Raw genomic sequence first — 13,148 nt, 5'->3', positions numbered from 1 at the left:
TAATGCAACTAAAATTACCTTGTCTACTGCTCGAACTTCAGAATAGCAAAACAAGACCCCGGATGGAACCGAGCATTTAATTCAGCAGAAGCTGGAGCAGAGGAAGTACTCACCCATCTGAGGGAAACCAATGCAAGGCACTAATTTCTAACAGCAAAGAAACAACAAAGGAAGTAAAAATAGAGCCAGGTGCTTCCTAGAGCAGAAACCAAAGTAACAGGGGTATGTGGCACTGCAGAGCAGCCCACTGCCTCTTGCAAACCACAGGCAGTGCAACTTTCGACTTAGTGTTCATCTCTAAATGCTTCTCACCCTGCAGCTGCAGCCAGCTGAGCACCTAGACAAGGAGTATGCAACTGCTGGTACTGCAGACACCTCTTTTCAGCCTACTGCTGCCAAACAGAGCTACCCCTCCATGCCTGGAGGAAAGGCCTGCCAGCCTACAAGCAGCGGGGAGGTTTGGCTGCCTCTTCTCCACCAGGAAGGCTGTGAAAAGCCTGAGTGAAAGCAGAACACAGCCTGACATGCTCCAGCAAACCAGATGGATGGCTAACCTGCCAGCAAACTCAACTGGCCTGCTGTTAGCCACCTATGTAAACTGTGGGATTTGATTCCAGCTGCCCTCAACAAGGCATGACCCCCCCTTGCAGGGTCAAAACATCAGCCACCCTCAAGACAAAAAGACAACAGGTCACACTTCCCACCCTTCCCCAAGAAGGCAACAAGCCAAGAGACAACTTACAGCATATAGGTTCTCTGATCCCAAACTCAACATCTGCCTGCTTTCCATTGAACCCAGAATCACTTTTGTACTTCCTGTTTTGCTAAGGGAGGCACTGGCTGTACAATCGCCTGTTTCGACATATTCACACTGCAGTTCAGCTTGGAAGGTGCCTCCACACTTCTGTATTTTTTCCCAAAATAAAGTACTCTTGCCTAGGAGAGTTCAAAAGCCTGGCTCTTCTCTTCCAGAAGATACACATATGGCACTGAATTTCACTGAGCTTTCACTGAACAGTTGAAAACAGTGCTTTGTTCTGCTGAATCATGCTCTGGAGTTGCTTTAGTAATGATAAACCCACTGAAGAGTTTTCAGCACTGGTTAGTCCTTTTAAGATACTCCTTAGTCCTAAAATATTAAGCACTTTTAAACAGATGTATATTTCTCTGTGGTGATCTGGCTAGGATTTGCACTCATTTAAAGCCACTCACTGCATTTAAAAGGCCTTTGGAATAATCACAAAAGAACAAGTTTCATATTAGTTCACCTAAACAGAAAAAACCCTAAATATTTAAAGGTAATCTACACACCAAAAATCCTATCTAGGTCCCTCCCTCTAATTACTTTAACCATCAGACTGACCTATGCAGACATGCTAACACAAACCCATTTAGCTGAGATAAATTACACAACTCCAGTAGAGAGGGGCCTCTTTTCCCAGCAGTTATCTTGAGCACCAAGTGAGGATCACCTACCTGCATTAGTTTTACAGTCAGTGAAGAAAGATGTTCCCACAAACAAACCTGATTCTGGCTATTTCTGAACTGCAGGTCTTTGTTGCTTCTGACACCAAGTGAACATCCTGCCAAGTTCTTGATGACATGTCAGGTGGAGACCAAAACATTAGTGCTCCCCTACTCAACACAGAGCTCTCTGCTACCGCCTCCCAAAGCTGCCAGTCAGAGACCTGAAGCATCAAGCACTCTCAGAGAACATGGAATGAGCTCCTTCTCTGAATGGCCTTTCAAAAAAGTGCATCTGTTTTCAAGTTGACAAAGAGGAAACATAGGAAATTAGTCTTCCTTATCTATAATCCTTTGTGAATACTCCCATCCCACCTACGATGTCTGTCTGCCGTGACACAGCTGAGAGATTTTACTCCATTTTTATACAGGCTAAAACCTCTTTTCATACAGCATTTTTCAGCAAAGCTCTCAAATAAGCATGTTATTTATTTAGACAGCAAATAAAATATACAAGTATTGCTGCTGTGTTAATAAAATGTTGTAAGTACAAGCATAATCAAAGTTGTGTATTCAAGTGAATCAAACTTCTCATTTCAAATGCAGTGACTTTCTGTCACTTTCAGACTGACTACTATCCAAGGCAATATAAATAAAATGGGGATTTCCACAAAAATTCCACCAGACTATGCTCTACTGAAAACACATTTACACTGTGTTTATTAGAAACTTATGCATAATCAAGATGTGTATTCTTGAAGATACCTTTTTATGGAAACTTTGATATAAAATATGCTTTAATTATACCACAAACACTTAAAAGTTGAAAAGATACATAGTACAACAGCTCAGTCTGACCACACTGGAAATATTATAAAAGTTTGACTGTTGAAAGATAATAGAAACACCAGTTCACAGCCACCACTCCTATGTGAAATAGTAACTTTTAAGTATGACCAATAAAAGAGCTCAGAACTAGTGAGATTACGTCATTGTTTCCTGCCTGTGAAAAGGAGCTATTTTAGCTGAGTGAAGCTGAGCAAAGAAGAGGAAGTCTAAACCTTCTACAGATTTGGGGGCCATGAAAGAAGCATCTCTGAAGAAATTTTGTTGAACACAAAAGGTGAGTAACAATCCCTTATGCCATGCTAACAGAGTAACTTGGATGTTCATACATGTTGCTAAGAGACTTCTTTGTTCAGAAGCCAAAGATGGGCATTAATTCTAGAACTAATGAAAAGATATTTAATTTTTCAATGCACTTTCAAAATATCAGCAGCATTCTATGAATAACATTTAAAGAAAAAATACTGCATTTGTAAAAGCTTAGTACCATAAATACTGCTGTTGAGGATTTTAACAAAAATTTTAAAAGTATGCGATAAATAAAAAAATTGGTAAGTACATTTATCACTAAAAGAAATATGTTTGTTTCCATGAAACTAAAACCAGGAGATTGTGTTACTTGGTGTCTCTGTGCTCCACTGAAAGCCGTGCTCTCCCTGGGAAAATGCAAGCAAGTATAAGGGACACACAAAGTAAAAAGGGGGATTGGGAAGAGAGATACACTTATGGTCCTTTAAATGGAACCTCTGCTACCTAACTCGCATTAAGAATCTGGAGGAAAAGATGTAATCCTGATTTTGCTGTGAACGTTTTGTTCTTGTACAGAGAACCTAGCTGGCTTTCACAATTCACATTAGACATTCAGAATGTCAGTTATCATTAAAAAATTAGAATTCTGAGACAAACAACAGAGGAATCATTCAGAATTAACAGACAAGTCTTCCAGAAACCAGTGACTCCAGGGGCTCTTCAGCAAGTGCTTTAATCAATACCAGTAAGTAAATGTTCCCATTATGAAAAATGGCAACTAGGGCAAAACCATCCACCCAGAGACACCCAAAGATCTGCCTGGGATGACCTGGAGATATCAACCTGAACTCCATGCAGACAAGTACTGATGAAAAAGCAAAATATCTCCAATTATGTATAAATATATGAGACAGGTAACTCATCCTTTTTAAAAATCTCAGTATTTCTTACCTACTTTTATTGTATTTTAGGCTCTTAAAAATTAACTGGCATGCACTTAAACTCACAAAGTTGGGAAATAGTGTCTCCAACAATCAAGTAAAAAAAAAAAAAAAAAAAAAAACCACCAAAATCCAACAAACCCTTTTTGTTACAGCAGGTCCATTCTTTGATATATCTCAAAACTGTCACAAACTTGAAATAACCAGCAAACAAGGCATGGAAAGAAGATCACACCAGATTTAACTTCTTCCCTTCCCATGAACACCAAGCTACTGGTTATTTCAAAAACATGACCTGACCAGAAACAATTACAGTCACTGCAAATCCAAAGGAGACGAGCAAAACCAAAACTAAAATCCATTATGTTTCTTAATATTCAAGTGAATTCTTCCACCTTATACATTACTAGTCAATCCACCTGCCAAATCACTCAGGATATTAAGCTTGGTAATTCTGCACTGTCGTACACAATAACTAGCAAGGGAGAAAAAAAAAAAAACAGAACAAAAGGGAAAAAAACTTACAATGTGCAAGGGCAGGGGGAGGTGTGGCTATTAAGCAACATTTGGACAATTTTGTGCAGCAGTAGTGAAAGTGGAACAATGTGCCAGATAATATTTTAACTATGCTGTTAGTACATGTGCAACATTTTAAAACATATATCATCTAACCTTCAATCGGGTTTGCTAGCATTCTTTAATTCTTTATTTTTTCCTATTTTTAGAGTTCTTCACATAATCAGGAATTTGGGAGGCATTTATACAGATGCCCTCCCAACCTCTTTTTTGCATTACATACATAGCTTTTTTCATACAAAACACAAATTCTGTTGTATGTTCTAATGTCTTCACCTGAGCAAAAAAAACACCTTTTTTGTTTTGTACAGCTGAAAAAAAGACCTTGAAGTTAAGTGTTAAATACTTGTGTGCATAACTTTTTAATATATCTGTAAACTGGAGAATTGTAAGAAAATTAGAAGCCCAAACTCCATATTTCAAGGCAGAAACTAGCCTATATAAGACTTAACAAGCCATATTTAAGTCAGTTATTCCATGGGTACTCTTCTCAAAAAGCAGCTGGTATTTGCCAGTGTCAGACCAGCATGCCAGATTAACAAACACTGGTTCAATCCCCTATGCATTCCTGTAGCACTGAGAAAGTATTTGGTAACATTACAGAGAAAGCATTAACCAGATGGGCAGTAACAATAAACCTGTTTTTTAATGCATTCTTCACTTCTGTAGATAAATCACACAGAAGCTATGCACCCTTCTGCTCTTGAGAACAGTTCTGGTGCCTAACAGATACTGCAGAACTTCCTTGGCTTGTTTGTCACAAGTGGGAAGATCTGACAAACAACTGACTTGTTTCTCCTCCTCCTCCTCCTCTTCACAAAGCTGCCACAGGACTGGGTAAAAGGCCAGACAAGAGGAACCCTCCCACATAAAGTCATGAAACCGTGACCACAGCAAGAGCCAGCAAAGGGCTGGGGTGAGGGCTAAACAAAGCACTCATGCAAACACCAGGTAAGGGTTGCCATCCTCATGGGCTCCAGAGCAAACCAGGGATCCTCTCCTTCAGCTCTCATCACCTCAGCCTGCACAGTGACATTTCAGATGCCCAATTCCTATGACCAAGAAGCTGGATGAAGGAACATAACTCTGCTCTGGGGTAGCTGGCTACCAGACAGCAACTTTTCCCCACAAACAAATACCGTTCCCATATGGCCTGGCTGGAGACTTGCTGCTTCGCTTCTTTTTACTTTTTTAAACAGGAAGTCTATTAATCTATTCATTTTATTTGTATGTTGAGTGGGTGGTTCTGATGCCCTGGGATTAAACACTGTATTAGAAGCTATGTAGATACTCAGCTTTAAAGTGTCTTTTATAAGCAAGTACCTGTTCCTTTGGGAATTAAATAGGTCCTACACAGATAAAAGGTAAAGTCAATACTCTTTTACATATCCAAATTCCACTACATGCCATGCTGACTTGTTTCTATTCAAACTAGTTTTAGTCAAGAATTTTTTAACAGACAGCTAATATTTCTAAAGAAATATTTTCTTTAGAAAGTAGCTCTCGTAGTTCAAATACAACTATTTCAATCTAATAATCAGTTACTCATGCACACCTGAAATGTCAATCTTGACTTTTTGATTCCTTATATTAAAAGGCCCCTTAAGTAATTAAAATATTTATTAAAACATGCTTATAAATACTATTTTCCCAAGTCTGACAATACATATATTTCCCTCAGAGAATGATAATACATTTGCAGTCAGAAAAAGCAACAAAGCTAGCACACTTCAGAGCTAAACAAGTTTCATCACTAAATACCATTCTAAAACAATCTTCCTGTTTGTTTTTAACGTTTCATTTTATTTGACTGAGAATAACTTCCCATATTATATCTTATTTTAGGGTATTTATGGAGTGCAACAACTATTCCTAAGTTCAATTAAATTATGATGCCAGAAAATCCCCACCCAGAAGAATACAAGATTGCATCACTGGTCTTCTACAGCTTTGTGTTCACAGTGGGATTGTTGGTGAATGCCACTGCACTATGGGTGTTCAGCTGCACTACCAAGAAGAGAACAACTATAACTGTATACATGATGAATGTCGCATTACTTGACCTATTTTTTATATTTTCCTTGCCTTTTCGGCTAATCTACCATGGGACAGACACGTGGCCTTTTGGAGACACATTCTGCCGGATCCTCGGGGCTTTCACCGTGTTTTATCCAGCCATTGCTCTGTGGCTGCTCACTTTTATCAGCGTAGACAGATTTATGGCTATTGTCCAGCCCAAACATGTCAAAGAACTAAAAAATACAAAAAAAGCTGTGCTGGCTTGCACTGGAATCTGGATAATGACCCTCTCAACAACATCCCCACTGGTGTTTTTACGATCTGATCCAGACCAAGCCTCAAATTTCACCACCTGCATGAAAATGCTTGATATCATCCATTTAAAGGAAGTAAATACATTGAACTTTTGTCGCCTAATTTTTTTCTTTTTGATCCCCTTGTTTATAATGATAGGGTGTTACCTAGTCATTATTTATAATTTTATTCATGGCAAGACTTCCAAACTGAAGCCTAAGGCCAAGGAGAGATCCATAAGAATTATAGTTACTCTGATTGCTCAGGTACTCATCTGCTTCGTACCCTTCCACATTTGCTTTGCCTTCCTGATGTTGCAAGATGAAAATACAACTTACAATCCCTGGGCAGCCTTTACAACCTTTCTCATGAATCTCAGTACATGCTTGGATATTATACTGTACTACATTGTTTCCAAACAATTCCAGGCAAGAGTCATCAGCGTGATCCTTTATCGCAATTACCTTCGAAGCGTGCGCAGGAAAAGTTTTCGAACTGGAAGTGTAAGATCACTCAATAATATGAACAGTGAGATGATATAAAAAGAGAAAAAATGTCAGAGGACTTTCACAATGTAAACAAGTGATTCTTTTTCCAAATTCTAGCACTTGGCTACACAGAAGAATGTTCTATACCCAAAGGTTATACAACAGATGTATTTGTTGTATTGTAAATATGACAGAAGCAGAATAATAATTGTCCCTATTTTATTTGCTCAACATCTTTTGTTGTTTCACCTGAAATGAACTAAAACCTAGATTCGGTGTTAAGCTTTCCAATGCTTTTATCACCTCAAATGACTATGAATATTGTCAGATGTGAAAGTGACTATTAATATAATAAAGGAAACAACACTGAAGAATTATGATGCAATGCATATATTAATTTTTTATATTTGTATAGTCAAATGCTCTTGAAACTACTGTATATCCCACACTTCTAAAATTAACCTCATTCTCTCAAGATCAAATCCATTATGACATAATGAGAAGGCATACATAGGTAAAATTTATATTTTACTTACTTACAAACCACTTTGATGCAGATTTCTTTGTAACTGACTACATTCTGCAGTCATAAAAATATCATCAAAGGGTACAGTGGTCAAACTGTTCATTATCTACCTGTGGGTGTGATGTACACATTTATAAAACCTTACTTTTGCACAAAGTATTCTTTTTACTCATAGGAAAATATGAATTTCTCCAGACACATTAGCAGCCTATGTCCTAGCAACAAACTCTAGGTAACAAACACAAGCAACTGCAGTAGCTATTCAAGCTTCAACTTCTTTTGAATAATCACACACTACAAAAAATGTATCTCTATAATATCAAACACATGATTTTTGTCTCTTATAAATCAGTCTTTAGATACTTTCAACAGTTGCTCTGGAAAAGTAGAAATAAAAAAGAAGTCTATTATGGTGTTTAATATTAAAAATCTTACTCCAAGAGCTTTTATTATTACCTCAGAGTGTGCAAGACATGGAAATTCAAGTCTCTGTGATCTCACCTGCCAGAAGTTTAACTACAAAGAATTGCAAGCTCTGTGGTTCTACTCTAATATGCGTATCTTTTATTAAGTGCAGAAATCTCAAATATAGCTTATGCAAAACTGAACCACTGAACACCTTAAAGCTGTAAGAACTTCAGCTGCAAGCACAAAATGGAGTAACAAGCTCTGGTACTCAATCAATATGAAAAGCATATGCATTTAAAAGTGAACATAAAGCACATGACTTACAGTTCTGATGCCTTTCTGATTTAAGACCGAAATCTGCACAGCCTGATTCTAGTTTTTACTAATTGAATGGATCCAAACAATTTAGACTGAACAAATACAGAAATAATTTGTGCGCTGCAAGCCATGTTGCAATAATGTTAACAGAGGAAATGAGACTAACAGATTGGAAAGTAATCATCATGCGGATAAATTATAAATTAAACACATATCATAGCTAAGAAATAAATGCTTGAAATTACAATAGTTGTGCCAAGGACCGTTACATTTCAGTTCAAAAAACGATTAAATTAATTTGAAGTGTTACATGAAGAAAATATTTTTAAAATAAAATCTTCAGAAAAGAATCCCTTGAAACTGTATCTAAAATAAGCAATTCATTAAAAGCTACTTACAAACCAGAAGGCAAACTGTTGATGGTGATGCCAAATATATACTGAGTGATTTCTACAAGGAGAAGATCAAACAAAGCTGAGAGAATCCAAGCGCCCAGTAAAAAAGACTGGAAAGAAAAAGGTTAATTTGAATCAATTCAACAGTTTCAAAATAAGGTTTTGATATACCTCTAAATATAAGAAAAAATAAGAAAACCTCTATACTGGCTCAATTAAGACAAATTCAATCTTTAACACAATGTAATTCCAGGTCTACTTGTCTAGATACTGAAGAATCAAGAGTAAGATTGTTTCCAAAATTAAATTCAATGGGTCTGATATCTTACAACTGATACAGTTGCAAACAGCAATTGGAATAATCCATCTACTCTAAGATATTTTCAATATAAATTTAAATTTATTAAAACCAAATTATCTTTAAAACCCTTTAACATATACTTCTATACAATACACTAGAAATAAAACTGCAGTATTCACCCAAGAGTACAGGACTAAACTGTATAGAAAAGTTTCTATTAAAAAACACCTCAAAACTGGAACTTACTGAAAATTTTCTGCTGCCATATCTTCTTTCAAATATTCTAAAGTTGTAAATAAGCAGACTGCTGCAGAATGTGTCTTTCAAATCAAGACATATTGTTCTTCCACATACAAGTCTCCAAACCTGGAAGGTTAATGACCATACAGCAAGGTAAGCCACTCTTCTTCAAGGAAATTCTTTACAGAATTTGTGCTCAGAAGGAATGCAATACTGGAGTCAGATAACAGGAATGCAGAACAGTTAACAAGGGAAATACAGAGAGAGTAGCATGTTATGGAGAGTTCAAGAAGTCTCTTTAAAATGTTTTCAAGGCAGATGTCTAACTGTTAAAATAAATAAACAATTGAAATTAAATCAAATACACTTTTAGGTTCCTAGTTTACACTTACAAATAAAAGTGTAAATCACAACCCCAGTGAATTTAGAATTATGAAAAAAAAATTTTTGATGCAACCTCTAGATCTAAACTAGTACCGTGCAATTGTTCTAAGAAGGTCTAATCAGATCAGCTTCCTCAGAACCATGTCAAGTTGAGCCTTGAACATCTCTAAGGACAGAAACTGTTCCTCTGTTCCATCAGTCTTACAGTAAAAACCTTTTACTTTAAATTGAATTTCTTGTATTTCAATTCATGCCCATTGCTTCTTGTCCTTTCACTGGGCCTGGCTCTGCCTTTTTTGCTCCCTCACATTAGGTATTTTCACACACAGGTAAGATCTACCCTAAACCTTCTCTTCCCCAGGTTAAACAATCCCAGCTCTCTCAGCCTCTCCTCATATACCAAATGTTCCAGCCCCTGACCAGCCTGGTGGCTCTTCACTGGATTCTCTGGAACATGTCAAGGTCAATTTTGTACTCAGGAGTCCAGCACAAGGGACAACACTTCAGACTGCTTTCACTGAGACTGAACAGAGGTGATCATCACCCAGGCCTCCTTGTGAGGCTCTTCCTAATGCAGCCCGGGGTGCTGTTGGGCTGCACTAGGAAGCCACAATGCCACATTGCTGGTTCATGTTCAATTTAAGCTGCCACCAGGACCCCCAGGGCTTTTCTTGTAAAGTGATTTCCAGCTGCTCAGCCCACAGCCTGTACTGGTTCATGGTGTTACTCTTCTCTGCTGCAGGAGTTTGCATTTGCCTTTACTGAACTAAGGTTCCTATTGACCCTTTCCTCCTGCTCTAAGTGGCTGCAGAACTAACAGGTGTAACAACTACAAATCCAAGTCTTACACACCCACAGGCTTTTTGAGAGAATGTCCATGGTATGAATGAAGACACTAAACAGCATTGGCCCCAATCCACTTCACTCACCTTTCCCACTATCCCATGTCAGCATGCACAATTTTAAACCCCAGCCTGAGTACCACCCCTCGTGAAGCCGAGACTGGCAGGACTCTGGCCTTGTAGCTGAGTATTTCATGACATGCACTAACTGAGCAGCCCTCACACAGACTGTGAAAGGCTTCTGGCTTTACTGCTCTTTGCTTTAGCCAGCTTGAAAAAGACACAGATATGACGTAATGAAAGATGTAATAAGATCTTTTACACACAGCATCTTCACTGCTCTTGAGGGCCCTCTGTATGGACACAAGGATCTTTTCATTTTGAACAGCACATATTTTGCCATCCAAATCAAATGTACTCTTCTTGAAATGTTCACTTTAATTTGTGTGCTCTCTACCAGCTTTAAGAAATGTTAAAATCCATCATCCAAAATGTTTGTTCAGCCCCTGAAAAAATTCCTTTCTATTAAACACACCCTTGCAGGTGAATTTATTCTAAACTAATTTTCTTTTAAGAGTTCTCATTTGAATACTAGCACCAGACAGGAGTTAAACAATCCCCTCTCTGATCTCAGAGGTACTCAGGGATATAGTATATAGCTTGCTCCAAAGGCTGTGGCAATAAGTGAAACAATCTCATGAAATAAAAATTCCAAACTCACAAATTCCCCAAAGCACCACAATAAAAGTGTCATAGCTTTTACAGATACTTGCAAGTGTTTATGGTTCAGATATAGTAGAGATGTTTTCTTTGAATAAAATGCAGCTACTACTGTTTTGCAGCAGATCAAATGGAAAGAGAGAATTCCTCTGAACACAAATTGCAAAGCAAACAAATAAATCTCAAACTCACAATTTCCATTTTAAATTGGAATAGTTTCTCAGACCTTTTCATTCCCCTCTCCAAACACCTGCCTGTAACATTTTTAGAAGGTAGACATCATTTATGTATTTTCACTGCACAGCATCAGCAAGACACTTGGAAAATACGAGTAGTGTTCTTGTAGAGCTGTAATTTATTATTACAATAAAGCTTTTGCTCTTGACAAGAAAGATTACAGAGTGCAATAGCACAGAGCATCACTAGCTAGGTCTAATAATCTTTTAAAGCTTACAGGCTACAGCTGGCATCCTCAAAGACGCTAAGTTGAATACATATCTTTTATTTGATGCAACTATAAAATCTGTGGGACAAAATAAACACAGAGGCATTTGCTGACCCTTCTCTATTGAGCAGTAGTTTGCAACTTCCAAAAATTAAAAAACATCCCAAAACCAATACCCACAGAACTTACCTAATCACTTTTAAGTACATTTCAATATTTAGAGCTGATATGACAGGATTCTTTATTAAATTTAAAATAAAACCTTACAAGATATAATACCTAAAAGATAGAGTATCTTAGTTTGAAACAGGAATGAATAAGAAATTAACCAATTCAGCCAATTACTGAAGAGCATGACAAACTCTCTGATCACCTAGAATTTTCAATTTAGAAGCAGCAGTCCTATTCAACAGGCAAAGTTTAGTTTTCCACAAGTAACTACAACAGTTAGTTAGAGAATGAAAGTTATGGCCTCCTTTGTTAAAATAAATAATTTATAATCAGTATGCCTAATCAAAATAGCCCTCTTCAGCCTCAAAAATTAGGCACAATAACATACTGATATTCATATCAAAATATTTGTATTATTAAATGGGTTAAGTTGCACTTCATTTACAGCAAGTTTCCAAATGCTAATGCCTGAAAGGAAAAACAACAAACCAAGTAATTTCCCAGACAAGAAAAAGAAGTGAAAAGCTATGTTCTTTATTTCAGATCAGGTTTTTTTTCTCAGATCAGTTGTTTTCCAAAAAGTAGCATGCTGGGATGACATAGAAAAAAGTAAGAACAAGCTGGTCACAGCAGTGAACAAAGGGAGAGAACCAGAGGACAAATAGACTGTAGGGAAAAATCACATGGAAGACCACAGTTTGCAGTCTCTTTTCAAACAAAGTGAACAGGCTCTTACCTGAAAATCCTCTTTTACAGCTTGTAGGTTATATGTAAAGAACTTCTGATAATGTTGGAAGAGCAGAGTCAACAGAATCGAGATGGCACTTGGGACTAGTAACAAACTCTTTGACAAAGGCGCTTTATCTTAAAGACAAAACAAATAAACAATCAAATCATTTTAGAGAAAAGTCTTTCACATTCAGAAAGTGACATATTTAAACACGTGACCGGAAGACATAACAGCAGTGACACTACCTTGACTTTTTCAGCTCAACAACTTCCCAAGTTCTCAAAAATTTGCAAATAGATGGGAAGAACACACTAATCAAAGGAAATGTTTAAAGATACTAATGACAGTTAAATATTAATGAAACATTTTGTCTCCAACATTGTCTCATGAAATTGGCTACAATTAAACCTAAGTTCTTTGCACCTACAGACGTCATGTCCTCCTATACTGCCCTTCTAAGGTTCAATCACATTTCAGGAAATAAAATAATCACTCTTTTTTTCAACCAAAATATACATGTACATCTAGTTAAATACTTCTATTTCCTTTGCGTTATGGATTAAGATTAGCTTTTTCTTAGAGGCTATGAAGCAGGAACCATGGGAATAAGTGGATTTTTTCACCACTGCACTTGGATCCACCACTCAAGGAAACATATTTAAGTAAATTCACATGATATTCATCTTCCTTCCATTCAATCATTACAATTATTTATAAAGAAATTACTAGATCGAGATATTTGTGATTTCAGAACTTCTTTCCCTCTAGGGACATGAATTTCAGAAAGGACT

At 37.1% G+C, this 13,148-nt stretch overlaps 2 protein-coding genes across 3 annotated transcripts in view; one reads left to right on the top strand and one right to left on the bottom strand.

Moving 5' to 3' along the window:
- UBAC2 (UBA domain containing 2) overlaps positions 1–13,148 on the bottom strand; it is an 88,278-nt gene that overhangs the window by 66,054 nt on the left and 9,076 nt on the right. The window contains exons 2-4 of the mRNA XM_063392352.1: positions 12,364–12,491; positions 9,072–9,191; positions 8,528–8,634 (exon numbers count right to left, since the gene is read on the bottom strand). Of these exons, the coding sequence (XP_063248422.1) occupies positions 8,528–8,634; positions 9,072–9,191; positions 12,364–12,491 (355 nt within the window). The remainder of the gene's footprint in view (positions 1–8,527; positions 8,635–9,071; positions 9,192–12,363; positions 12,492–13,148) is intronic.
- On the top strand, positions 2,312–7,572 carry GPR18 (G protein-coupled receptor 18). Of its 2 annotated transcripts, XM_063393542.1 has the most exons (3): positions 2,312–2,587; positions 4,899–5,027; positions 5,922–7,572. In XM_063393542.1, the coding sequence occupies exon 3, from the start codon at positions 5,966–5,968 to the stop codon at positions 6,929–6,931; it is 966 nt and encodes a 321-aa protein (XP_063249612.1). In that variant the 5' UTR covers positions 2,312–2,587; positions 4,899–5,027; positions 5,922–5,965; the 3' UTR covers positions 6,932–7,572. The 2 variants fall into 2 exon arrangements, with proteins under 2 accessions (XP_063249612.1, XP_063249613.1); XM_063393543.1 differs by lacking the exon at positions 4,899–5,027.

Source organism: Prinia subflava, chromosome 3, assembly GCF_021018805.1.
Source record: "Prinia subflava isolate CZ2003 ecotype Zambia chromosome 3, Cam_Psub_1.2, whole genome shotgun sequence".
Classification (NCBI taxonomy): Eukaryota; Metazoa; Chordata; class Aves; order Passeriformes; family Cisticolidae; genus Prinia; species Prinia subflava.
This window is presented reverse-complemented; position numbering and strand designations above follow the sequence as displayed.

Bases quoted from the DNA above. Each gene is read 5' to 3' on its own strand.
- GPR18 (XM_063393543.1), top strand. From the start codon at position 5,966: ATGATGCCAGAAAATCCCCACCCAGAAGAATACAAGATTGCATCACTG.